Consider the following 27789-nt stretch of genomic DNA (forward strand, 5'->3'; position numbering starts at 1 on the left):
ATGCCAACATTTTTATGGCTGACTTAGAACAACGCTTCCTCAGCTCTCGTCCCCTAACGCCCCTACTCTGCTTGCGCTATATTGATGACATCTTCATCATCTGGACCCATGGAAAAGAAGCCCTTGAGGAATTCCACCATGATTTCAACAATTTCCATCCCACCATCAACCTCAGCCTGGTCCAGTCCACACAAGAGATCCTCTTCCTGGACACTACAGTGCTAATAAACGATGGTCACATAAACACCACCCTATACCGGAAACCTACTGACCGCTATTCCTACCTACATGCCTCCAGCTTTCACCCTGACCACACCACACGATCCATTGTCTACAGCCAAGCTCTACGATACAACCGCATTTGCTCCAACCCCTCAGACAGAGACAAACACCTACAGGATCTCTATCAAGCATTCTTACAACTACGATACCCACCTGCGGAAGTGAAGAAACAGATTGATAGAGCCAGAAGAGTTCCCAGAAGTCACCTACTACAGGACAGGCCTAACAAAGAAAATAACAGAATGCCACTAGCCATCACCTTCAGCCCCCAACTAAAACCCCTCCAATGCATTATTAAGGATCTACAACCTATCCTGAAAGATGACCCAACACTCTCACAAATCTTGGGAGACAGGCCAGTCCTTGCCTACAGACAGCCCCCCAACCTGAACCAAATACTCACCAGCAACCACACAACAGAACCACTAACCCAGGAACCTATCCTTGCAACAAAGCCCGTTGCCAACTGTGCCCACATATCTATTCAGGGGACACCATCACAGGGCCTAATAACATCAGCCACACTATCAGAGGCTCGTTCACCTGCGCATCCACCAATGTGATATATGCCATCATGTGCCAGCAGTGCCCCTCTGCCATGTACATTGGTCAAACTGGACAGTCTCTACGTAAAAGAATAAATGGACACAAATCAGACGTCAAGAATTATAACATTCATAAACCAGTCGGAGAACACTTCAATCTCTCTGGTCACGCAATTACAGACATGAAAGTTGCGATATTACAACAAAAAAACTTCAAAACCAGACTCCAGCGAGAGACTGTTGAATTGGAATTCATTTGCAAATTGGATACAATTAACTTAGGCTTGAATAGAGACTGGGAGTGGCTAAGTCATTATGCAAGGTAACCTATTTCCCCTTGTTTTTTCCTACCCTCCCCCCCCCCCCCCCCCCCCCCCGACGTTCTTCTTAAACCCTGGATTTGTGCTGGAAATGGCCCACCTTGATTATCATACACATTATAAGGAGAGTGGTCACTTTAGATAAGCTATTACCAGCAGGAGAGTGGGGTGGGGGGAGGTATTTTTTCATGCTTTGTGTGTATAAAAATCTTCTACATTTTCCACAGTATGCATCCGATGAAGTGAGCTGTTGCTCACGAAAGCTTATGCTCAAATAAATTGGTTAGTCTCTAAGGTGCCACAAGTACTCCTTTTTTTTTGCGAATACAGACTAACACGGCTGTTACTCTGAAACCTACACTGAACAATAGTGCGAACACTGATTCTTGGGGTACCTCACTACTAACCTCTCTGCATATAGGGGTGGCTTGAACTTCAGGTTCCACTCATATTCTGGCTATGATTAGCCTTTTAAATTTACAGTGCTCTTCAGCTAAAGGTTTCTGAACATATGAGACAATGATTTAAATGTGAAGTTCTCCATCCTGTTATTAATTTTAGTCAGCTATTGTAGTACAGCACTATACAATTAAAACTGCTGTGGAAGTACTTAACAAAGAAGCAGTCAGCCTAAACACTACTCATTTTAGTATAGACTCACTGCAAAAGAACAAAGTAATCTATTGTTAAGACTCTACCTGTTTTTCCCCTTATTATCCACTTCTGTAAGAATTCGTATTTTGCTTCTGCAAAATACAAACCCCACAGACATTTGTGCCAAGTCTAGCACTAATGAAGAAGAGGTCATTATGGAAGATTATATGCAGGCATTTACTTTAAAAAAAACCTTTTGTTACACAGATCTTTATTTGCAACAAATTGGGCTATAGGTTGTCTGTTTCCTCCATAGTGAGAGCTGAAGAAAAGCACAGGTGTGCAGAACTTTAATAGACCTTCAGGAATGTTCTCATTAAAAACAACTGCTAGGGCAAAATGATACTGCAAACTGCTGTAATTTGTTCCTCCAAGTTATTTATTTCCATTTTTTAAACTATGGTTTGACATAGCTGTACACTAAAGGCATTGTCAGACAGAAAAAGTAGAAAGAAATGAGACAGTTACTGTAAAATACTTATTATGAATGCATAAAATTAACTAAAATGTCTTTGCAGGTGGACATGAGGCAGATAAGAAAAAATTGTTTTGAAAATGCTCATATTGTGAAGCAACAAAACAAGTGATCATCTATTTAGCAAAATAAATGATTGAGTGCCTGCCAGATGTTTTTATAATACGATGGATTCTTTTAATGGTATGAAAAATGAAATGGTGCATAATGTAATATATAGATAAACAGGCCTTGTATGAATACAGGTAAATGTCAAGGACTAGAGCTTTTTGGAAACTTCTGAAATACAAATTTGACCTAGTCAAAGAAACTCAAAACTGTATACAAAGAAATACCCCTTGTAGTCCTTATAGATTTGTTGTACTCTTGAGATCCTCACTGGTGCATTGTTGGACTAAATACATAATTATAAATCTGTATTATAAAATTGTGACAGGTTTCAGTCAGTCCTCCAAGCCCCTAGGGAGCGATGGAGAGCTATGGTCCCACTGGCGGGCCTTAGTCATACGTTTCGGGCGCTGGGGAATTAGCGGGAAAGGTGTGCCAGCACGAGTCTGCGGCGCGCCCCTCAGGCAGGAGAGCTCCAGCACGAGTCTACGGCGCACCCCTCAGGCTGGCCGGGGAAGGGGAAAGCAGGCCCACCCAACTCCACTGCGTTCCAGCCCAGGGCCCTGACAGTGGCGTGATGTGAAGGTCCCACTGCTTGGTCAGCGGGAGGGCCATCCGCGCCCGCTGACCAAACACACCCACCCCACAGTGCAGTTCTGCCCCTGGGCTACTTCCTACCCGGTCTCTCGAGCGGGTCTCTCCGGTCCCTCCAGCTCGTCTGGGTATTCCGCTGCTGGCAGCTCCAGCTCCCCCTCTGTGTCAGACTCACGCTGGCCTGGGCTACAGCCGGGCCCCTCCAGGTACTCAGCGGCTGGCAGTCCTGGTCGCCACATGCCTTCCTCCCGGTCAGGTTCCTCCTGGCCCCGGGCCTCCCTTGGGTCGGCAGCAGGATCGCAAGGGAGCAGCCTGTGTCTGTCTCCCTCCCTGGTGCTCTCCTCACTGGGCAAAGGGCCCCACCCTTTGTACTTCCTGTCCCACCCCTCCCCTTCCGGGGTTTGGCGTAAGCTTGGTCTGGCCCCGCCCACTCAGGCTGAGAGGGTGGCTCTTTACCCTCTGGTTCGGAGGGAAGCCACCCTGGCTCCCTACAAAAATAGACAAGAAAGACTATCATCAGTCAAATAGATGAAAGCTAATTTTGTAATGCATACTTTGGAATTACATTTTCACAATGCATTTAAGGTGTGTTCAAAATTATATTTGCAGCAGCACTCCCTGAGTGGTATTACTCATTACATTTCAAGACCTGAGTTTGAATTGAATACTTTCTTGAGAGAGACATTTAACATTTGTATACCCTTTGACTGCTGTTTTCAAATATGTCATATGCTGATGGGCTACTAAAATAACTGCGTTGACTGTAACTGTGTAAGCAAAACTCAAGATACAGGGATGTTCTGTGTGGTTCAAAGCATTTGCATTTTTCAAATTCTTGCCACGTGCAAGACAAGGTCTTGAATGTGAATATTCTCTTTTTGCTTAAATGCATCTACCATGATCTTTCATTCAACTAATATTGATCTGAAGCTCCTACTTACTACTAATACTAGTCTATTAGTTTGTCTAGAAATAAAATAATATTGGAGTTTTAACATAAGTTCATACTTTACCTGTGAATTGAAAGCTGCAGAAAAATATGAAAAGCACTTAAGCGATCTGTCTTATTTCAGTGTCTGAGCATGGGTTGTTTTTTTAATAGTCTGGTTGTATGTTATAATCATAGTTACCATTTAAGTAAACAGAATATTGTTGTAACTAAAGCTTTGGTAAGAGAGCAGAAGCCTAGTTTACTGTGGAGGAAAAAGCAAAATGAAGAGCAAGTACTTTCTGCTGAAACAAGTGCTCAGTTTTTGTCATAAATATGTGGATCATTTCATCGCTTTTCCTTTAATCAGATGATCTTTCTTCAGAAACCAAGCAGATAGATGACATGCAGCCTAGGCTATTGCTTGTTAGAGAGAAATGCAAAGGAAGGCAATAGGCTGTTCAAACAATTTCTTAGATATCTCCAAGTTTGTATTAGTGAAAAGTCAATAGAAATAAGCGTGAAATTGTTGACTCCATTGCAAATTGATCTTGCAGGAACACACAGAATCCTTCTGTGATCTTTTGCCAATAATTTTAAATGCCGATTTTAATTGCAATGTAATCTTTCAGTGCTTAGAGTAGGGATGGCCAGAGCGCCATGATCCAAGGGACCCCTAAACATAAATTTTAGGTTTAATTTTCAAGTAGCTGGCCCAAGGAAATCAGAAAAAGCAGGGGACTGGAACAGGAGGTGGATTTCTGGGAGGACAGGGGAAAGGGAGAGTTTTATAAGGTCCCTGACAGAAAGATTGAAAGAGAAATTGGGATGGGGAAGAGTCTTCGGGGAAGAGTCTTAGGGAAGACCAAAGAAAATTATGGACTACAGTGGTGAGCAAAGACCGAATATCAACTGTCATCTCTTTCTGTTTGGTGGTGTCTTAATTTAAGTCTCTGTCTTGCAAGTGGGCTGACCCTTGGGCCGGAGTGATGTCCCTGTTGACTGTAGTGGTAGGGATCCTCTCACATAGAGTAACTTGCAGGATCAGAGCTTTAGATAGTAAACTCATTAGGGAAGGGACCTTGTCTTTTTGGTATTCTAAAAAACCGTGCAGATATATGGTGCTATATAACTGTTTACTCCTGGGGGAAATCTGCAATACTGCACAATGCAGAATCTTGCAGAAATTAATGTGCATGCTGAATTTCCTTTCCCTCACAGAAATGGGCTGCAGTGCTGCTGGCCCCCACTCAGGGCCTCTGGACCCAGCAGAGCCCAGCTCGCATATAGAAGACACTGCCAGGGGGAGGGGGAAGGAGCCAAAGGCAGCTGCAGTTCCCCACATGCCCTGAGGGAAGGAGACAGTGGCATACAGGAAACCCCACACAAGCCTGGGACCAAGCATCAGTCTATTTCTTCCTCTAGATCCTTGGGCTCTGAGGGATAGGGGGGTGGGTGTCTGGGCTGGGGAGCTCTGCGGCTGGGCTCTGGGAGGTAGGGGGTTTGGGTGTATTGGCTGGGGGAGTCCCATAGCCAGATTCTGGGAGGGAGGGGTTGTAGGTGTCTGGCCCCTCGACTGAGCTCTGGGGGAGGGAGGAGGGAAAGATACAGGAACTGGGCTGTCGTAGAGGTGTCTTTAACACTCTTCTCCTGGGGGAATTTTTGTGAGTGTCTGTATTGTTACAGACATACTTACTGACAGGTATTTTGAAATAAATTACCGAAATAATTGAAACTGGTGTGATTATGTGGTGTTATTTTGACAAATGAAATTTGCAGAATTTTTAAATATTGTGCTCAGAGTTTTTATGTTTTTGACGCAGAATTCTTCCAGGAGTAATTAACAAACTGGATGAAGGGTACTATATAAAATCAAAGTAGTAGTAGTATTTGTTGCTAGTGTGATTAGGGACTGCTCATGTGACTAAGAATTGTAGGCTGACGCCCTCTGTAATTTGAACAGATTACAGGTGCTTAAGAAAATTATACATTTTTATTGTCTTTATAGCTTTAACGGATAAACAATTGAAGAACCAGAAGTTAAAATGAATACCCTAGAAGGTGGCATGCTTCGTTGCTGGAAGTGTAGAAAATACATAGCAAATTCTGATTGCATCATAAAATGTAATGGAAAACAACTATCTGAAGTAAGTATAGTTTCTTTATTTTTCCATTGTCCTTGATTTAGTATCTACATATAAAAAGATTCCAGGAATGTTGCTGTGTGTCACTCTGCAGTCAAAATGTCTGTACAGTCAGTGTGAAGCGATGAAAACAGCAGCAAGCATGGTTCAGGGCTCTTTCTGTTCAGAATATCACCAGGTTGAATCATCACTGGGTTTTGTTGTCTGTTACCATCCAGATTTTATGTTCTTAGCCATTTTGATTTAACAAATTATTCCTGTGTGGTGTACAGCTACATTAAGGCATGTATCTATGCCATGCCAAGAGTTTTAGACCAATGCGATGTCAGAGGCAGCTTAATCACCGCCCTTACTCTGCAGCTAATTTGCATACATCAGTTTCATTGGTAATATGAGGGAGACTGCACAGATGGTAGACTACTTGACCCAACTGCCACCTGCATAAATCAACACAACTCTCCCAGAGCATAACACCCCCCGCAAGACACAGCAACCCAACCCAAGCACAATAACACACACACTTACCCCAAATACACATAGCCCCTCAACACAGCACACACCCCTCATTTGCGACCTACAGAAATCAATACAATTATCTGTCAACCTGGGCTGGGACGCTCGCTCCTGCAGGCAGTGTAGACATACCTTTTGTAGCTCTGCCCATTTCCTCCACATTTCACTCTTGGCTAGTTTAGGCAGCTCTCCATTCAGTTTTCTGGCTTCTGAGAATCCCTTTCTAAGGGTATGTCTACACTTGCAGAGTTTTTGCGCTGTAAGTCTCACCAGTGATAGGGAACCGGTGAGTGTAAAGCGCTGGTTTGTGTATTTACAGGGATGGGGTGGATGTGTCTTTACTTGGCATCAGAGCTGCTGGCCAGAACGGTCACCTAGGCACTGTGGGATATCCTCCAGAGGCTAAAAGCTCTGTAAACAGGAAGAACATGTCTTCACTTGCACATCACCACAAATGCATCACCGGTAAGAGCTGTACACCTCTCGTGGAGGTGGTTTTCTTTTTGCGGTGAAACTTCTGAGTTTCACCGCAAGAAGTCACTGGCAAATATAGACACTCGTATGGTTTTTGCGCAAAAAGGGACTTTTTCCACTTTAAATGGCAAGTGTAGACATGCCCTTAGGCTCCTAACTCTCCCCATATAATGCATGGGGGGTCTGGGCATCTAACTTGGGACTGTGAATTGTATTGGGCAGCAGGGAAACTAGGAGTTAGGTGTTGCAATGCATAAGTTCCCTTTGTGACTCTAGACCTTAGTTATTGCCTTTGTTCTGTAGCATGATGAGGGTTGATATGCCTTATACCAGGGATCGGCAATTCTTTGCACGCAGCCCGCCAGGGTAAGTCCCCTGGAGGGCCGGGCCAGTTTGTTTATCTGCCGCATCTGCAAGTTCGGCTGATCGCGGCTCCCATTTCCTGCGGTTTGCTGCTCCAGGCCAAGGGGGGCTGTGGGAAGCAGCGGCTAGCACATCCCTCGCCCCGCACCATTTCCCGCAGCCACCATTGGCCTGGAGCAGCGAACTGTGGCCAGTGAGAGCCGCGATTGGCCGAACCTGCAGACGCGGCAGGTAAACAAAGCGGCCCAGTCCGCCAGGGGGCTTACCCTGGCGGGCCGCATGCCAAAGGTTGCTGATCCCTGCCTTATACATTTGTATGCTAGCTTGTGTAAATGTAGATATTTTTATTATTCATGTAAAAGTCCAAACCTTTTTTCGAATCCCGATAAACTTGTTGCCTTAATATATCATAACAGCGAGTTTTTTGGTGTCATAAAATATAAAGGGAAGGGTAAACACCTTTAAATCCCTCCTGGCCAGAGGAAAAACCCTTTCACCTGTAAAGGGTTAAGAAGCTAGGATAACCTCGCTGGCACCTGACCAAAATAACCAATGAGGAGACAAGATACTTTCAAAGCTGGAGTGGGGGGAGAAACTAAGGTTCCGTCTGTCTGTGTGTTGCTTTTGCCGGGACCAGAGCAGGAATGCAGGTCAGAACTCCTGACGAGGAGGGATTTAAAGATGTTTACCCTTCCCTTTATATTTATGACAGTGGGTTTCATACTGACATGCATTTTAAGTAAAGCTAAATTACATATGCCAGATACTTCTATGTGTCAGATTGACTGCTGCTATTTACTTTAAAAAGGTGAGGCATAGGAGATGTGATTAAAAAAATATCGTAACTCACCAGAGCTGATGTCTCTTACAACATAGTGGCCTACACATTTAAAATACTATTTTTTTTAATTCACAACATCTTAATTAAAAATAATCGTACAGAAAACAATGCATGAGCACCTCCTGCTGCTTTACAACAGCAGTTAATTATCAAGCTCTCTTTCCCAAGATATTCACCATCCCGCTGACATCTTTTTGATGTTGGATCAAAGAGAAAAGTTAACAAAATACAGTATATTGATTTTCTGATGTACCAGAAACACTCCAAACACTCCCGGTCGAAAAGGGACCCTAGCAGCTCCGGTCAGCAGAGCTGACCAGGCCATTAAAAGTCCGGTCAGAGGCGCAGCAGGGCTAAGGCAGGCTCTCTGCCAGCCATGGCTCCATGCGGCTCCCGGAAGCAGCGTCATGTCCCCACTCCGGCTCCTATGCGTGGGGGCTGCCAGGGAGCTCTGCACGCTGCCCCCGCCACAAGCACCAGCTTCGTAGCTCGCATTGGCCAGGAACCGGTGCCAATGGGAGCTGCAGGGGCGGTGCCTGCGGACGGGACAGAGCGCAAAGCCACCTGGCCGTGCCTTTGTGTAGGAGCCGGAAGGGGGACATGCCACTGCTTCCGGGAGCTGCTTGAGGTAAGCGCTGCCTGGAGCCTGCAGTCCTTATCCCTGACTATGCCCCAACTCCCTGCCCCAGCCCTGATCCCCTCTCGCCCTCCAAACCCCTTGATCCCAGCCCGGAGCACCTTCCTACACCCAAAACCTCTCATCCTCAGCCCCACCCCAGAGTATGCACCTGCATCTGGAGCCCTCATACCCCCTTGCAGCCCAACCCCCTGCCCCAGCTCAGAGCCCCCTCCCACACCCTGGACCCCTCATTTATGGCCCCACCCCAGAACCCACACCCTAAGCCCAGAACCCATACCCCCTCCCACATCCCAACCGCCTGCCTCAGCCCAGAGCCCCCTCCCATACTCTGAATCCTTTGGCTCCTTCCCCAGCACAGAGCCCCTCCTGCACCCCAAACCGCTCATCCCTGGCCCCACCCTGGAGCCCTCACCCCCTTCCGCATCCCAACCCACTGCCTCAGCCCAGAGCCCCCTTCTGCACCCTGAGCTTCTCATTTCTGGCCCCACCCTGGAGCCCGCACCCCTGGCCAGAGCCCTCACCCAATCCTGCACTCACCCCACTGAGTCAGCCCGGTGAAAATGAGCAAGTGAGTGAGGGTGGGGAAAGTGAGCAACGGGGGGGAATGGAGTGAGTGGGGGGCGGAGCCTCGGAGGGGAGACGGGCAAGAGCGGGGGCAAGGGTGTTCAGTTTTGTGCAAGTAGAAAGTTGGCGACTCTAAGAAGGGTGAAACCCTCTAAAGGTAGCTAAGTAGCCCCAATAGCAGCCACTCCATCCCATGTCCTCTCCCAGGATGGAGTCACAGATTCTGTGCCCACACTTAAGATACGACAATCAAGGTGATGAGGAGTGATGTCACGGGAGACAGGGCTTTGCTGGCTTCCCAGCATATGAGGCTGGAAATTCTCACCAGTTGTCTCACAACTGGGGAAAGTGAGCAGACCTCCGCATCCCAAATGTAACTGGCAAAGTTGGCAGCCAGTAAGTGAACATGGAGCTATTGGGCCAAGAACTTACCAACTATCCCCATGGGTCCTGGTGGTAGTGGGAAGGCTGAGAGCTGATTTTTCATTTATGATAATGCCACTTTACATGCATCTAATCATGTGAAGGGGCCCTAATGTGTGTGTGAATATTATGTGCTCCCTCTTTAAGGCTGCTTGACATGGCCAGAGCTGTGTAAAGTGGCCTTAGTGTAAATGAAATTCACCCTGACCGTATTGTTACAGACGTTGGGGGGAGGGAGCGGGGCGTGGATTGTTAATTTTTTCTGTTTGATGGCTTTCAAACAAAAGGGGATCTCTCTGATTTAGGATTAGATTAAAATGGATTGTTGGAAGGACTTTAATATAGAAACTTGTCAGGGTAGGGTCCACGATTTTTTCAAAAGAAATAGTTTGAAGCTACTGTAGCACTAAAGGGATTATTAAGTACAAAACAGCAGTTAGAATCCTTTTTTTTTTGCTGTAGGATTTTTAATAGCTTTTGAAGCATGCTTAGTTATTGGGTTAGAAATGTAGTATGTGAATAAACCTGTTCACTGTTTCACAAGAAGATTAGATAAGAATATATTATTTCCTCAACAAATCCATGTAACTCTCATTGAGGAGAATGGAAGTTATGGTAGGTGGTTACATTAAGAATTTATTCTGTCCTGTACTTTATCATTGGGACTACATAAGAACGGCCATACTGGGTCAGACCAAAGGTCCATCCAGCCCAGTATCCTGTCTACAGACAGTGGCCAATGCCAGGTGCCCCAGAGGGAGTGAACCTAACAGGAAATGATCAAGTGATCTCTCTCCTGCCATCCATCTCCACCCTCTGACAAACAGAGGCTAGGGACACCATTTCTTACCCATCCTGGCTAATAGCCATTAGTGGACTTTACCTTCATGAATTTATCCAGTTCTCTTTTAAATCCTGTTATAGTCCTAGCCTTCCCAACCTCCTCAGGCAAGGAGGTTCCACTGGAGTTCCACAGGTTCCACACTTCAATTTATGGTAAAACGATATGTTCCAAGTTTTCCCAATTAGAAAATCTCTTTCACAGTACATTAAGTACTGCATCTCAGAATGCCACTTTTGTTGTTTCTCATGTTCTGAAGACATTTTTGTGTTGCCTTTGTATATTCTGTGTTCTTTAATTCTTTAGTTAAATTATTTTTAAAGTCCTTTCTAATGATTTGGTGAGGATCTGTGATCCCCAAAGAGTGTAAAGAAATGCACTATATCTAAAATTCCCAAACTACTTTTGTGTGTGTGTGTGTATAAGTAAAATATAGTGTGGGCTGCAAGACAGATGGCCGTATTTTTAAAGGTATGAAGCAGATAAGCACCTAGTAGGATTTTCAAAAGTACCTGGGCACCTAACTAATTTCAGTGGGAGATAGATGCTTTTGAAAATCTCACTAGGTGCTTATCTGCATAATTGGGCACCAAATACTTTTTAAGATCTGACCGTGAGGTTTTAGCACCAACTCTTATTTGGTGAGAACACCTTAAGTAAGTTGGCTTTGTTTAGAGAAGTGGTTTCCAACCTTTTTATGCCCAAGATCACTTTTTGAATTTAAGAGCAACCCTACCCTGCCCCTTCCCCAAAGCCCCACTCCACTCACTCCAATCCTCCCCCCATCACTCGTTCTCCCCCACCCTCACTCACTTTCACCAGGCTGGGGTAGGGGTTTGGGGTTTGGGAGGGGTGCGGGCTCTGGGCTGGGGCCGATGGGTTCACGGTGTGGGAGGGGGCTCTGGGCGGAGTCTGGGGCAGGGTATTGGGGTGCAGGAGGCGGCTCTGGGCTGGGGTAGAGTATTGGGGTGCAGAAGGGGGTGTGGGCTCTGGGAGGGAGTTTGGGTGCAGGGTGCAGGACGGGGCTCCAGGCTGGGGCAGAGTGTTCGGATGCAGGAGGGGGTACAGGGTGCTGGCTCTGGGAGGGGGGTGAGGGCTGTGGCTTGGTGTGCAGAAAGGGGTTCGGGGTGCTGGCTCCGGGAGGGGGCTGGGGGTTGGGGTGTGGCCTCCATCCGGGCAGCACTTACCTCCAGTGGCTCCCAGTCGGCAGCACAGTGAAGCTAAGGCAGGCTCCCTGCCTACCCTGGCCCCACGCCGCTCCCAGAAGAGGCCAACGTGCCCCTGGGAGTGGACAGGTGGCACATGGCTCCACGCGCTGCCCCTCTCTGCAAGCACTGTCTCTGCAGCTCCCATTGGCCACAGTTCCCCATTCCCAGCCAATGGGAGCTATGGGGGCGGTGTCTGCAGGCAGGAGCAGGGTGCAGAGGGCGACCTGGGGCCGTGGGGCGTGCTGGCTGCTTCTGGGAGCGGTGTGGGGCCTGGGCAGCCCTGCTGCACCGCCTGAGATTGCAATCGAATGGGAGATCCTCTAGGATCGACTGGTTGGTGACCACTGGTATAGAAAGATGTAGGGGGAAACGAATCCTTAGACCCTAGCTCTGTGCCTCTCCAGTGTAGGAATTTTGTCCAGTGCCACTGTTTAGTAGCATATCCACCACCAGGCCCAAAAACTGTCCTCCAAGCTATGGTGGACCAAGGTCCACCCACAAGACTGTACTCCAATATGTTCTGGGGTCTGTGTCCCTTTCACATACTGCATTCCTCCCTCCTCCAGCCTAGCAGAACTGCACTTGTTCCACTGCATTCCAGTCGTTCTGTGATCCTTACTTGGACAGGAGGTTATGCCTACTATAGTGGTCGAAGGGCTTTGGATTTTTTGGTGTTGGGGGCATTGCTAATAGAGAGTTGGCACTATACCTGCTATTTATGGCAACCAGTTTTCATGGACTCCACTTAACCCTCCCAGTCAACAGCTAAACAACTTATTCCATGTTCTTACTTCATATTTAAATATTTAAATTTAGGTAGCCTCTAATTAGCTTTGAAAACTTATAATTTGAAGGTGATATACATCTCTGAGTAGAAAAACTTATTGTTAGCTTATAGAAATAGAAAACTCTTCAATGTTCCTTTAACTTTCATTAGAATATTTCTTGCTATGCCTTTAGGCTATAGAGTACATATGTAAAAGATTTACTGTTTGTTAAATCTGTTTTTAAAGGTCTTTGTTTTATAGACTAATTTACAGGGGAGAGGGCAAGAGAGGGAGACAGCCTTTTTAATGAAAAATTGTTTCTAGTAGAAGAGTATATACAAGTTAGTGTACAAGGGTAGGAAACTTTTTTTTTTTAACATATTTAGGATTTAGGGCTTTTTTCATTTTTTTTTTAAACTTGGAAATTCCTACTACCTTTCTTCATGAGTAAGGTACATTTTTTCCCCCATGTATGATTTTTGTTGTGAGTTTCAGTGATGCTTCATGCCTGACCATGCTGCCATTTGATTTTTCCTTTTTATTTACCAAAAAATCCCCAAATAAAATCCAGTCCTCTGCACAAAATGAGGAGTTTCTCTCCCAGAAGGGGAAGCTAAAGTTTTAAAACTGCGTTATAATAATTATATGGCAAAATAAGAATATTTCAGAAAGTTGAAATTCTTTTCAAAGTCAGCAATATTTGAGAATTTAGTTTGAGTCCTTCCAGATGGCAGTCATGGGCATCACATAAACACCTAGAGAGATAAAAAATGATAGTATTAGCTGTCAAGAATAACTTTTATATTTTCTTACCAAAGCCTTTTAATCTTTGCAACTATTCTTTTAATGCCACTGTTCGAAATTGTTCTGAAATTCTATAGCACTAGCATTCTCTCAGCTCTCTCTACAGTATAAATCTTCGCAGTAATTTAGGAGATTATGAAAGCTATTTGGTTCCTAATATTTTAATAATAAAGGAATAAAATAAATGAAATATGAATGCTTTCTATTGTTGTCATCTTAGAAAGAAAAATAAAATGCTAACAGAGGGAAAATGTACTACAGTTATGTACAGCAGATGTACTTTTTATTTTCTCTGTATAAAAATTCCACCAGAAGAGTTACTCTGCAGACTGCATAGTTGATAAAATAACTCCTCTAAAAAGAAAGCATTATTATTTTTAAAAATCAACAATTAAAGCTGCTATTTAAAAAAAATGTTTTAGCTATAGATTTATTTTATCCTTTGAAATATTTCTGTAGCAGACAAAAACTTGACACAACCAAAAGATAAATGACTATCTAGTAGTGTATCCTGTTACTGGTGTTAAAAAGGAATGTGTATATATAAATTGTAATTACTTAACATTAATCGATGAGTTAAACAATGTAATTAACTTTTCAAGAGTTACTGAAATGACATAGTAATCTTCTCTGGATGGTGTGCTAAAATCTCCCCCCAAAATAATCAGAACTGTTTTGAGTGAATTTGTATGTTAAAGACATAATGCACATAACTTGTTCAAATATGCCATAGTACATTCCTGTATGAACCTTTTTGCTATGCACATTTTTGATAGTCATTTAGGAATAATCTTTCTTTATACCAATCTTTTCTCAGAACAGTTAGGGGCAAATTCTGCTTTCAGTAAGACTAGAGTAAATTCAGAAGTACTCCTTTGAAAGCCGTGGAGTTATTCTGGACATGCACAGTTGTAACTGAAATTGGAAGGCTCGATTATCACCCACATGAAAACCAGGAAATTTAATAAGAAAACCTCAGTCTTGTTAGACTTCTTCAGCCTGGCCAGCATCCCATCTCTGAGGCCTTAGCTGTCTGAGGTAGACATAGCTCCCATTTACACTTAGTGTGTTATAGAAAGTTTGTTTGGAGCAAGGAAATCCAGACTTTCCCACCATATAGCTATCTTATTTTTGGAATATCTTTTCTTCTGGTGTATGTTTTAAGAGATGTGTTCTTTCTTTATCAAACACATCAATATTTATTGAACGTATTCCTTCACTCAAAAATCTCCTGTCTGTCTACTGTTAAGTACATTAACCTTGTTTGCAGTTCCTACTTCCTGTTGCATGGTTTTCTTACATTGATGCCTTGTTTTATAGAGACATCCTTGGAACTTTTTAGTTTCCAAAGACTAGGGTTATATATCTTCAGAAAAGAGAGACTTAATTGTCTATTGCTATCCTTTAAGTTACTGCACTTTATAAGAGATTATCTCTCTCCCTCTACTACAGAGTTTGAGGTTTTGAAATATTTTTGTTAGTTTATAATTCAGGTATTTTTAATATTGTGGGAGTAGTTTCACCTCCTCTGGGAAAAGAACTTGTGGTCAGAGCACTAGGGGGCATCAGTATTCCATTGGCGCATGCTGGATGCTTTAGAAATTAGTCCTTAGGGAACTCCATTTTCATCATTCATAGGAATATGGAATTGAAACTAGTGCTCTGCTGTGACATGTCAACAGAGGACAATTAAAGGTAAATAATTTTCCCGGGACATTGAAAAGCGCGTACTGCACTGAAATGATAAGTTCATCAGCTACAGGTTGTCAGCCAAACAGTTCTTTAAGTACCCAGGCTGAGAGAAAGCATTCACTTCAAACTCATCTTGGAAAACATAATGGCAGCTAAATAATAAGTAAAGAAGACTTGGAGAGGTGGAAACTTTAGGAACAAATGTTGAGACCAGATACCAAGTTGATGAACATGATATAAACATTTGGATAGACATCCTGACTCGTGTGCAAAACTGGAATAAATTGACTTTGTGCAGATCTTCTCAGTGGACCTCAGGAAGAAGACAGAATCTATTCTTTCCAGACAGCAGTGCATTAGCAAAGCAACTTTTGTAGTTTCCGGAGTTCCTCCACTAATGGACAGAGGATCTGAGTGTAAGGAATCCATTTGCCATGTTTGTGGTACTTCCTCCCTTCCCCTATTTCCAGCGCAGTAGAACTATACCTGTCCTGCTGAGTTTCATACCTTATACATGCTGCAATGACTTAGTCCTATATCCAGCAACTTCAGAATGAAAGGATGGGTGAATGGTTATAATTACTTAAAGTGCATTAGTAAAACTTTAACAGTTTTAAGGCTCAGTTGCTGTCTGGAAATATTCTTAGTTACAAATACTTGTTCATTACAATTTTGTTTCTTCTTTTTGGTTGTTCACATTATTACCATAGTAACACAGTAATATACTTTGGTCTATACTACAATAACCAGCATTTTAGAAAAACAATTTTAAAACTACTTTTAAGATTATGCAGTGGCCTATTCTGGAACAGACGAAAGAAAGAAATATAAATATATAAGACAGAAGTTGCCCTGGCAGAGAAACTATTTTTAAAATTAGTGTCCTAATACGCTTGGTTGTAGTGTAGACAAGGTCAAACATTGTTCTGCCAGATCAAAAAAAGGCAAAACTAACTATGTATATTTTCTCTTTGGTACGAAGGAATACGTGTCAGAGAATCTATCTACTGTCTGCAGAACCAGAAACACACTGTTATTTAAAGAAGTTACCTGATTACAAGTTTAGTGGGTGCACCAGGATCTATGGATTTAGCAGTTTGTTAGTAACTAAATTAATCAGGCCATGAAGTGCTTTATTTTTTTAAACAGTTATTATCTCCCCTACCTAATTTTCTAATAATTTCCTTTGTATTTGATTCTAAAAGCTCTATTCTAAGAAACAAATACATAGGTGAATGTTGATTAACAATATAATGTGTCTTTATTTAACAGAAATCACATTATTCAGCTGCTTCTCAGTATACTTGCAATATATGGCACATAAACTTGGAAGCTCTTCCAGACTGGGTAAAATGTGCAATAGAAAAGGTAGGTTCCTGGATTTATAAACATAGCATTTGATATTTTATTTGGAGAATAAAGAGGGGCAGCAGGCATTAGTCAGGGCAGCATTTCTGATGTATCAGATGGATATACTTCTGGTATCTTGTATAAGGGGGCTGGTTCTTGAGTCAATAACGTGCATTAAGGCAGTGGTTCTCAACTAGGTATACATGTACCCCTGGGGGTATGGAGAGGTCTTCCAGGGTAATCAACTCATCTAGATATTTGCCTAGTTTTACAACAGGCTACATAAAACGCACTAGCGATGTCAGTACAAACTAAAATTTCATACAGACAATTACTTGTTTATCCTGCTCTATATACTATACACTGAAATGAAAGTACAATATTTATATTCCAATTGATTTATTTTATAATTAAATGATAAAAATGAGAAAATAAGAAATTTTTCAGTAGTAATGTTCTGTGACACTTCTTTGCATTTTTATGTCTGATTTTGTAAGCAAGTAATTTTTAAGTGAGGTGAAACTTAGGGGTACGCAAGACAAATCAGACTCCTCAGAGGGGTACAGCAGTCTGGAAAGGTTGAGAGCCATCGTATTAAGGTGCCATTGATGTATAGTATTTATTATTGTGTTTGTTTATTTGCATATATACTAATATATAGAAACAGGATCTTGTGTTCCTAGTCTGCTATATATGAATTTATTTACCTTGGGCCTGGTCATCCACAATTATAAAGCAGAGCAGCTCCATTTATTTAAAGTGAGCTATTCCAATTTACATCAGCTAATCATCTGGCCCTTTAGTTTTTTGGTGGGATTGATTACTGTGGCTAGTAGTTCTAATCCTGCTGCTAACAAAGGAGTGGCATTCGTCCATAGAACGGGATTGAAGAGGGATAGATATAATTTGTGAAAACTCTAGCATGGGGTTTTAATAGAGATTTTGATTTTTTTAAAATCTTGCCCTGATGTCTGTTTTGGGGAGTGAATAGCAAATAGAAAATAGATCCATTCCTGCTAATGTAAAGCCTTTTATAAATCTAGTGAAAAGATAGTCTTTGGCTCTTCTGAGTCTTTAACTGTTCATATAACATCTAGAAATAATCTCTGACAACTTTTATCAAGAGATTACTTCATCCGGGGTATCCTCTTTGAGTTACTACTTTGAGTTTAGTAGCTAGTATTGTGGAATTTATTTAATAGATAATTATAAGCAGTGATATTGGCCTATGGTTTTCTTTTTCTGATTATCCTATCTGATTTTGGGACTCAATCAGTATTGATAGCTTCCTTCATTTTGGGGAGAATTTTATTGGATTTTAGCACTTTGTCATAAACAGCTAAGAGTGTTTGATATTACACACACAAAACTATATTAAAAGAAAATTAAAGGTGCAAAGTCAAACACTCAGAAGTTAGGAAATACCAGAATTAAGGTTGCAATCTTAATTTGGCCCCCTTTATTATGAAAGAGTCCTTAATTACATGATCACACACTATTCTTTTCCACAGGACCCTGACTCATTCAGTGCACAGGATGGAGTTTTCTGGGGATGAATCTGGATTGTGAACTGAAGGAGGATATTGGCTGGAGGACCCCTGCCTCATTTGTTGCAAAAGTCTGAATGTAGTGAATGAGGCAAGGGATTGCAGGAAGAGAAGGGCGGGTCTCATGGTTAAGGTAGTTGAATTGGATTCTATCCCTGTCTCTGCCACAGAGTTCCTATGTGATATTAGGCAAGTCACTTAAACCGAACTTTTCACAGGTGGCCACTGTTTCCTCATTTTCTGGATGCCTGACTTGAGACTCTTGGTCTGATTTGCAGAAGTGCTGAGCACTCACAGCTGCAGTTGGGCTCAATAGAAGCTGTGCTTTGAACATATGAAGTACTGTATCATGCTAAGTACTCTAAAAATCAGGCCATACATGTCTCAAATTGAGCATCCAAAATTAGTGGATACTTTTGACCTTAATCTCTGTGTGCCTCAGTCCGCCATCTGTGAAATGGGGCAATAACCTCTCATCTCACAAAGGTGTTATGACAATAAATTCATTAAAGTTTGTGAAGCATTCTGATACCATAGTGTTGCACAGTATAAGGAAACCTATGAGGAAATTAATAATTCTGTCTTCAGAGCAGGGTTTGGATAGTGTTCAATAAATAAGGCATGAGGCCACACATTGAACAATGAGGAGGAAACAAAATATTAAATAGGTACTTATTAAGTGAGTACCGTCCAGTCTATTGCACTGAATGAGACATGGGTCTTATGAAAACAATAGTACGTGATCATGTAATTAAAGAGTGTATCATAATATATGTGCATCAGGGGAGCAAATTAAGGTTGCACAGTCATTTCCTAATTTTGAGTGTTTGACTTTGTAACCTTAATGATGATCTTTTAACAGGTTTTTGTGTTTGTAATCTCCTAGGATTTAAAAAAAGTAGACTGAAAAAACAGTAATTCCATCATGTGGCATCATACTGACACTCACAAGATTAATCAACGGGGTTGGAACCTTTAGTTCTTCTTCAAGTGCTTGCATATGTTGATTCCATTCTAGGTGTGTGCATGCCACGTGCACAGTTGTCAGAGACTTTTGTCTTAGCGGTATCAGTAGAGTCGGCTGTGGCACCCCTGTTACCAGATGTTACTTTGGGGTATGCTCATTTATTAGGGTTACTCTTCGGGGGGGGGGGTCTGTAATTCTGTTAATGTACTGCTTATGTCACTTGTGTGTTCATATGGAGCTCTACTCCTTCCTTCTGCAAGTCTCTGCCCAATGGAGCGATCCTACAGGACCTAGGTTTCCCAGGACTGGGTTCCTCCAGCCCTGGAACTGAGGGGTGTGTGTGGGTGTGTATGCACGCACGCACACACACACATACACACGTCTGAGTGAACTGGGCAATCAGCACTCTTAAGCTGATCCCCTCATATGTCCCTGTACGCAATGGGCTGGGTTAAGCAAGCTGTCACTCTTATGTGCCCCTGGTCTCAATAGGCTGGGCTGAGCAGCACTTTCAGCTGCCCCAACCCTTATGTGCCACAGGTTTAACACGTCCCTATCCCATTTTCATGTTACAATTGTAGTGGTAGTAACCCACTTGATGAGCAAACCCCATAGTATTTTTGGGCTCTACAGGCATCTTTAGCTTAGGTAAAAGAAGCATTGCTGCAGAGTAAATGCGGGAAGCTAAAAACACAAAAGAGTAAAGTTCAGAGAGAGAGAAGCAACCAGCTTAACCATAAAATTTATTTATTGAATAATAGTGATAACTACACAAGGAGGGCTAAACCAACATACCATACATTATTAATGGTTAATACCTGAGGTAGAAAGGAAAACAGAGAGAGAGAAAGAGAGGGATCTCAGCCACTCCACAAGGCTTGAACTGGTCGGAGTTCCCAGATGATGGTGGTAGCTCAGGGTCCTGAGTGCTGGAGACAGGCAGAGCCCCCAGCACAATCAGTCAGGAGAAGATGGACTCCCAGTGGAACTGATGCATAGTTTGGATCTAAGCATCAGACCACGAACTGGAGGGTAAGTAAGGATTTTTGTAGAGAAAATACAGTGGTTCAAGGGAGAACATTAGATTTGTTTATAGGTAAACTGATGACTTAAGGGTTTTCTTTAGGCTAGACAATAGGAACTGATCACTCTTGGCAATGGGTGGTGCTTTCTTCCAGGGAGCTCACAATACAACTAGGCTGCTTCAGTATTTTGGATATCAATCAAGGATTTATTACTAGAATTGGTATGATAATTGCTGAGCTCCGTGTGTGCAGGCATAGGTTCATTAACATCTGGAGCAGAGATTCCCATGATGCCATGCTTCCCTGCTTTTCTGATCCCAGAGTTCAGTGCGGTTCTCTGTTCTCCATTCTGTATGCAAATTGAGAGGTCTCCCGTCCCATCTTTCACGCAGATGAGTCTAGGGGAGTTGTCTCTGTTTTCTATTCTGCATGCTAATGGAGATGTCTTAATCTTGTCACGCTTGTCAGGAGGGGTCTAGGTGTGTCTCCCAGCGCTCTTCACTGCTCGATTTTGGTTCAAGAAGAGATTGGTGGGGGGTGTGTGTCTTTCATGAGTCAGACAGGCTAGATACTGCGCCCTGGTTCCCCAAAAACACAGAGCTGACTGGTATCACCCCCTTGAGTGCTGCACTCATGCATTGGTATATTAGGCGCCACTGACCCTACCCTCTCTCAGTTCCTTCTTACTGCCTGTGATGGTTGGTTGGAGCTCCTTGTGTTGCAGATCGCAAGAGCATTAGCGGTTCTTTACAGCCTTTGTTATCTTCTTTGTATATAGTTTGTAGGTACTTAGTTAGCCATTAAGTTAAGAGTTAGGTTAGTTGATAGTTAGAGTCCCGGCTGGGACTTCGCCCCAGAACGAGGCATACCCCGCTCTCCCGGCTTCAAACCATGCTCGCCATGCAGCAGGCCGATGCCTATCAGTGCCCCCCATGACAGCTGCTTGAAGTGTTTGGGGGAATCCCATAAAAAAGACAAGTGTCGAATCTGTAAAAACTTTCGACCTATAACCCAAAAGGAGTGGGATATCCACTTGAAGGCCCTCCTTCTGGAGGTTGAGCTTCATCCTGCAGTGGAGCACTCCCACTCGGACACCATGCCGAGCACTTTGGCATTGGTGCAGAGTGCACCACTGGCAGCAGGTTGCGCTGGTCCCCGTACCGCCAGTCCCCGTACCATCGGTACTGGCAAGCTTCCAATCAGAGATCACTGCTGCCCAGGTCACCTTCGCCCAGACGGCCTCCCAGATGTTGGTCCCTGCCTGGGTGGGGCCGCTCCTTGTGACGGCACTGGTCCCCTTCCCCTGTACCATTCATCAGGCAGGTGTCGTTCCTCGCCCTCACCTTGCTGGTTGCAGACCAGAGTCAATCAGCAGACTCAAGCCTCGATGACTCTGCCCTGGTTGCTGGAAGGGCAGTGGTCCAAGTTGGACTGGGAGTTCAGCTCTTTGTCAAGAAGAGGTGATTCGCCACCGACTTGTGAGACCAGTGCGTCACCTGCAGTGACAACATGGCAGCAGGAACAGTGGCCCGCTCAATGGCCATAGTGGTACCCGTGAGGCGTGCCAGTAATGCCGGTCCTATGTTCCCACCAGCCCTCCTGGCTGCTTCGGAGAGGGAGGGGGAACCTGCTCCTCCACAGGTGGTGCAGTCGTCGTCCCTGGACCTTGCGGTGGCAGGTCCCTCCCAAATGGGTAGTCCCCCCGATGACTTCAAGTGGCACTGGGCCCTCCTTCAAAGGATGCCTGCTAACTTGAACCTACAGATTGAGGAGGTCGCGTAGGAGTCTGACGACCTCTTTAACGTTATGTCCTCCTCCACGCTGGCCCAGGTCGCGCTGCCTGTCCACCCAGGGGTCCTTAAAATGGCCAAATCACTGTGGCAAACCCTCTCTTCCATTCCGCCGACTTCTAAGAAGACAGAAAAGAAGTATTACGTCCCTGCAAAAGGGTTCGAATACTTCTACATGCACTCTCCAGTGGTGTCACTGGTCGTGTCCACTGTGAACGAAAGGGACAGGCAGGGCCATGTTAGTGGTACATCAAAGAACAAAGATGCCAAGAGACATGATTTATTTGTCAGATTTATTCAACGTCCAGCCTGAAAATCAGGGTGTCTAACCACCAGGCCTTGTTAGGCAGATACAATTTTAACCTGTGGGACTCCTTTAACAAGTTCAAAGGGGCCCTCCCACAAGATTGAGCTCAGGAGTTTGCTGCTTTGGTGGACAAGGGCACAGCGGGGGGAGCCCTCCAAATGGCCTGGGATGCTACTGGCTCCGTGGCCAGGATGGTCACCTCCGTGGAGGCCATGAGGTGCAGCTCCTGGTTGCAGTCCTCTGGGTTGTCCCAGGAGATGCAGGCCACTATTCAGGACCTCCCATTTGAGGGGGCGGAGCTTTTCTCCAAGCTCATGGACTCAAGGCTCCATGGCCTTAAAGACTCCCGTGCCTCCCTCTGCTCCTTGGGCCTTCACATTCCTCAGCAGGCCAGGAAGCCATTCCGTCCTCTGCCTCCTCCACCCCCACAGTCTAGGTCCTGGGGAACTCCCCAATTGGGTTCCTACAGGAGAAAGGACAGAGGCAGAGGCAAGGGGTCTACGCGGTGACACCCATCATCTTCCTGCTCATCTGCTCAGCCTGACCCTCCTAGAAACTGGGAAGGCCAGATGCAGTCATTTTGAGGGTGTGCTCAAGGACGACGCCCCAGTCACTTCACTGGATCCACCCTCCCTCTCTTTCCTTGACTGCCCCTTCCCTTCCGATTGGCCTGGTCTTGGCTAACCTTGGACCGTTGGGTTACACCCTGCAATTTGTAGCTGACCCTCCTGTCACCCCCCTCCCCGTCCCTCTGGAAGGTCGCGTTCCTGGTTGCAGTAACATCTGCCCTCTGGGACTCTCAGATTAGGGCATTCACCTTGGAAATGCCCTATATGGTCTTTTACAAAGACACAGTCCAGCTGAGGCCATACCTGGCTTTCCTGCCCAAGGTGGTCTCTCAGTTTCATAGAAGCCAGGACATTTTCTTACCTGTCTTTTTTCCAAAGCCGCATAAGTCGGAGGAGGAGGTGCGTAGGCTGCATTCCCTAGTTGTCAGGAGGATGTTCGCTTCTACATGGAAAGAACCAAGCCATTCTGCAAATTGACGCAATTGTTCGCCGTGGTGTCTGACAGTATGAAAGGTCGCCCAGTGTCCACTCAAAGAATTTCTTCTGGGATCACCACCTGCATTCACTACTGCTATGATCAGGTGAAAGTGCCACCCCCGGCAGTGGCAACCACCCACTCGACCAGGGCCCAGACCTCTTCAGCAGCTTTTCTGGCTCAAGTGCCTATCCAGGAGATCTTTAGGGTGGCTGCCTGGTCGTTTGTCCACACGTTCATGTCCCATTACACACCTACCCAGCAGGCCCGGGACAATGCTGGCTTTGGTAGGGCAGTACTACAAGCCACTAAGCTGTGAACTCCAAGCCCACTCCTAGGATACTGCTTGTGAGTCACCTAGAATGGCAGTGATATGAGCAAGCACTCAAAGAAGAAAAAACGGTTACCTACCTTTTGTAACTGTTGTTCTTCGAGATGTGTTGCTCATGTCCACTCCATTACTCGCCCTCCTACCCCTCTGTTGGAGTTGCCAGCAAGAAGAAACTGAGAGGGTGTAGGGTCGGCGGCACCTAATATACCGATGCATGAGCTCGGCACTCAAGGGAGCACCACAGCTGACTCTACGGATACCACTAAGGCACAAGTCTCTGACAACTTTTGCATGTGTGCATGCACACACCTATAAAGGAATGGACATGAGCAACACATCTTGAAGAACAACAGTTACAAAAAATAGGTAACCATTTTATCTATTGCACAGACCTCTGTCACTTCAGCTAACCAAAACTCACAGCAGCAGTAGGTTGTCATCATCCACATGGACTGGCACTACAGGGGATGAGTCAAACACTTTGTCACTGATTTTCACAGATATTTGCTGACAGCAGAGAAATGGTGAACTCTGGGATCTTGGGTTCCCTTCCAGGCTCTACAGAGAAGTGTGTTCTAGTGGACACAGACCCTTCTGTCTGCTCCCTAAGCTTGACCGCTTTTGCCTGGTCACCACCAACCTGTTTCTGTCCCAGTCCCCTCTCTTCCTCAGCCCTGGTTCCAATCCCATGCTCTTTTGCTTCACCAGTCTGTCTCCATTCCTCAGGCTTCTCAACACTGTTCCAGTCTCTTTGCTCAGCCAGTCCTACTCTCCCCTGAGTCCCATCTGAGTTCCAGTCTACCCCCACTCTCCCAGTCTGTCACCTTTCCTCCATTCCTGGTTCCTCATCCAATCTCTCTCCTCTCCCCCCTGGACTCCAGTTGTTTTCCCCCTCCCTGACTTCTTTTCTTAGTTTCTTTGTCCAGCTAGTTCCAGTTGTCCCTCTGCAGCCTAGCTCCTTATCAAAATCTGTCTCTCCTTTCACCCACTCCCCAATTCTCAGTCCTAATCTCTTCGCTCTCACTACTCTAAAGCATGGGGGCTCTAGAGCTTGTTAAAGAAGAGGTCTCCAGAAAATTTTTTAACATTGCAAAACAATTTATTTTTCCCTAACCTCGTTCCCTGAAAGGGCATACCTTTTTGGCTGGAACTTCCCAAAACAATTCAGCCTGAGGCAGACACTGGTTATGGAAACTTTCTGCCCAAAGTTTGTCAAAGTTATAAGCAACAGGCTGAATAATGGGAAGTGTCAGGCAACCTTAATAATAGGCAGTGCTACCAGCTCCTCCTATAATATAACTTTAGGTTCCTAAGTTAGAAATATCTAGCTTATGTCTATAATGTTGTCTAATCACTTGGGCCTTAATCCTGCAAACACTAAAACGTATGTTACAAATAGCTTCATTGAATAAATGAATATATTGATTTGAACTACTCCATTCAAAAAGTAATGAATGTGCACGAGTGTTTGCAGGATTGGAGCTTTGGTATGTATTTCCCTTAAAAAAGGAAGCCGTGACGTAATAATGATAAAATATTGTTGATAATTTCACTTAATAACTCCATGTTAAAATTCACTGCTTAGAGAATGTGTTTTAGTACTTACAATGTTCAGCTTACCTTTACTGATGCCAATTCTGCTATGGATTTCTCATTTTTAGTGTATTTGCTTGTACCTTACATTGTCACTTAAAGTACAAAATAACTCTCTTGAATTTCTATGATAAGTGCAGCTTTATTCATTTTTGTGGGAAATCTCTTCCCACTGTGTTTGGTATGCAAAAGGTATATCAACACCCAGAAAACTTAACTGTGAAATTATACCTGCTAAGTCACAATTAGCTTTGTGGACTGATGTAATCATTTTAAAGAGTCTAATGTTTTATTAGTGATACAGTACCATCCTCACTCTATCCACAAAATTTCTAGAAATATTTAAGAATATTTTTAAGCAGCTATATTTTGAAATGTGTTGTCTTTCTAGAGGTTTTGTCCCCCCCCCCCCCCCCCCCCCCATTTATAAAGGACAGTTTTCAAAGGTCTAGTTTGATTTATGTTTGGTTTTGTTTTTACTGTGCAGTCTGTTTTTTGTCACTCGCAAAACAAAAAGTGGACCCCTTTATTGGAGGAAAAATAATCTATCAGTTTTTCTTTTTTATTTACAATTAATTCATTGTTTTTTCTTTCTTCTGTAGGCAGAATGGATGATTGGAAAACTGAACTGCCCATTCTGTGGAGCCCGTTTGGGAGGGTTTAACTTTGTCAGCAATACAAAATGTTCTTGTGGCCTGTTGGCAAATATACATCTCTGCAAGAGTCGGATTGATTATCAGCCAGCTTGTTCAGTTAGATTAGCGAGATCATCAGTAAAACACATGTCACTTTGCAAATTTCCATCTGGTTCTAATAACAAAATACAGCACTGCGTGACAGGTGGAATTTTGGGACCCAGAAATCAAGGGCTTTCATACATGGCCAAAAACACGAATGGTACTGGAAGATTAACAGAAGCGCTTTGCCTGGAGGTGAGATCAACCAGCTTTGAGATGAACAATAAAAAACTGCACTTCAAAGTGTTTAATAAAAAAAAAAGTCGTTCTGCTTCATGGCCTGTGAATGAGAGATGCACTAGAAAAACTTGTCATAGAAAAACACATAGTTTGGATTTGAATATCAGAGAGAAACTTGTCTTGTTGCCTAGTTTGTGTGGAGTTTCCAGTAAGGGGCCTATTTACCACAGGCAAAATGAAACACAATCCATTTACCCAAGAGGTAGCTTGCAATTAGAGTCCAGTAGAAATAATGATTCCTTTCAGGGCCTGTATAATTCTGATACTGATGAGCTACCAAAAGAGTTTTCAATTACTTCCTGCAATACATTAACCTGTAGAGAGACAGAATGTGACTGCTGTTTTGAAGCTTCTGATCAATGTTCTGGGAGTGCCACTGCTGACCAACTGCCTTTTATGATGGACCTCTCTTCATCTGTGACTGCTGTAGAAGAGGACATTGGACAGCAACACATCACATCTGTTGATTTTGTGCAGCCTGCCAATTTTTCCTTGGTTGCTGTCAATCAAAAGCTAAGCAAAAGAGAGAGAAGCAAGTTGAAGAATTTGAGGAAAAAACAAAGAAAGCGAGAAAGGTGGCTTCAGAAGCAGGTGAGTGTATGAAAAATGACCCATAGCTTTGCCTGTACAATTTGGTGTGTCAGTAAGAGAGGAGCTTTAAGAGATGTTGTTTTTTTTTAATTTTGCCTTTTAGTGCCTGTGAAAGATTAATAGTACACAACTACACCGATATAACGCGGTCCTCGGGAACCAAAAAATCTTACCGTCTTATAGGTGAGACCACGTTATATCGAGGTAGGGAGAGGAACCGCTCCCTGCCCCAGCTCACGTCTGCTCTGCCTCCGCCTCTGAGAGCGCCACCGCCGCTCCGCTTCTCCCTCCCTCCCTTCTAGCCTTGCCGCGCCAATCAGCTGTTTGGCGCGGGAAGCCTGGAAGGAAGGAAGTGGGGGGGAGAGAAGCGGAGGGGCGGCAGCGTGCTAAGGGGAAGAGGCAGAGCAGAGGTGAGCTGGGGCAGGGAGCGGGTCCTCTGCGCCCTTCCCCCACCCAGTTACTTGCTGCGGCCCTCCCCGCGCCCCCCCACCTCAGCTCACCTCTGCTTCGCCTCTGCCTCCTCCCCTGAGCGCGCCGCCACCGCTCTGCTTCTCCCTCTCTCCCTCCAAGCCTTGCCGTGAATCAACTGTTTGGCGCGGCAAGCCTGGGAGGGAAGGGGGAGGAGTGGAGCGGCGGCTGCTCGTGGGAGGAGGCAGAGCGGAGGTGAGCTGGGGCAGGGGGCTGCAGCAAGTAAGGGGCGGCGCAGAGGAACCGCTTGCGGTAACATGAATTTGGATATAACGAGGTAAAGCAGCCCCACTCCCAGAGCGCTGCTTTACAGCATTCTATCCGAATTCGCGTTCTATCGGACCGCATTATATCGGGGTAGAGGTGTGCTGTCCACAGCCAGGCATCATGAAAATAAGAGTTGTGGAACCTTCATACATACTTGGTTTTTCTAGTTCAATTTTCTCTCTGCCTGCAGCAGGACTGCTTTTTGACTACAGAACCACATTTTCGTGAATGGAGATTGCTAGTCTAGTCCGTTTCTGTCACATTTCTTGTAGTTTTATGATGTAAAAACAAATCTGCGGTAGGATTCTAATACCACAAAATTTACTTGGTGTGACCAAAGCAAACTTGAACC

General features: G+C 44.4%; 1 protein-coding gene across 20 annotated transcripts in view; it reads left to right on the top strand.

The window, feature by feature from the left end:
• RNF180 (ring finger protein 180) overlaps positions 1–27789 on the top strand; it is a 205883-nt gene that overhangs the window by 69905 nt on the left and 108189 nt on the right. For 12 of the 20 annotated variants that reach the window (XM_043547114.1, XM_043547106.1, XM_043547108.1 and 9 more), the window contains 3 exons: positions 5915–6053; positions 16453–16548; positions 25737–26702. In XM_043547114.1, the coding sequence (XP_043403049.1) occupies positions 5952–6053; positions 16453–16548; positions 25737–26702 (1164 nt within the window). In that variant the 5' untranslated portion in view covers positions 5915–5951. Of the gene's footprint in view, positions 1–2319; positions 2460–5914; positions 6054–6882; positions 7029–16452; positions 16549–25736; positions 26703–27789 lie in introns of those variants that run through there. The other 8 variants (XM_037902896.2, XM_043547109.1, XM_043547117.1 and 5 more) reach the window with 3 other exon arrangements.

This window comes from Chelonia mydas, chromosome 5 (genome assembly GCF_015237465.2).
Source record: "Chelonia mydas isolate rCheMyd1 chromosome 5, rCheMyd1.pri.v2, whole genome shotgun sequence".
Classification (NCBI taxonomy): Eukaryota; Metazoa; Chordata; order Testudines; family Cheloniidae; genus Chelonia; species Chelonia mydas.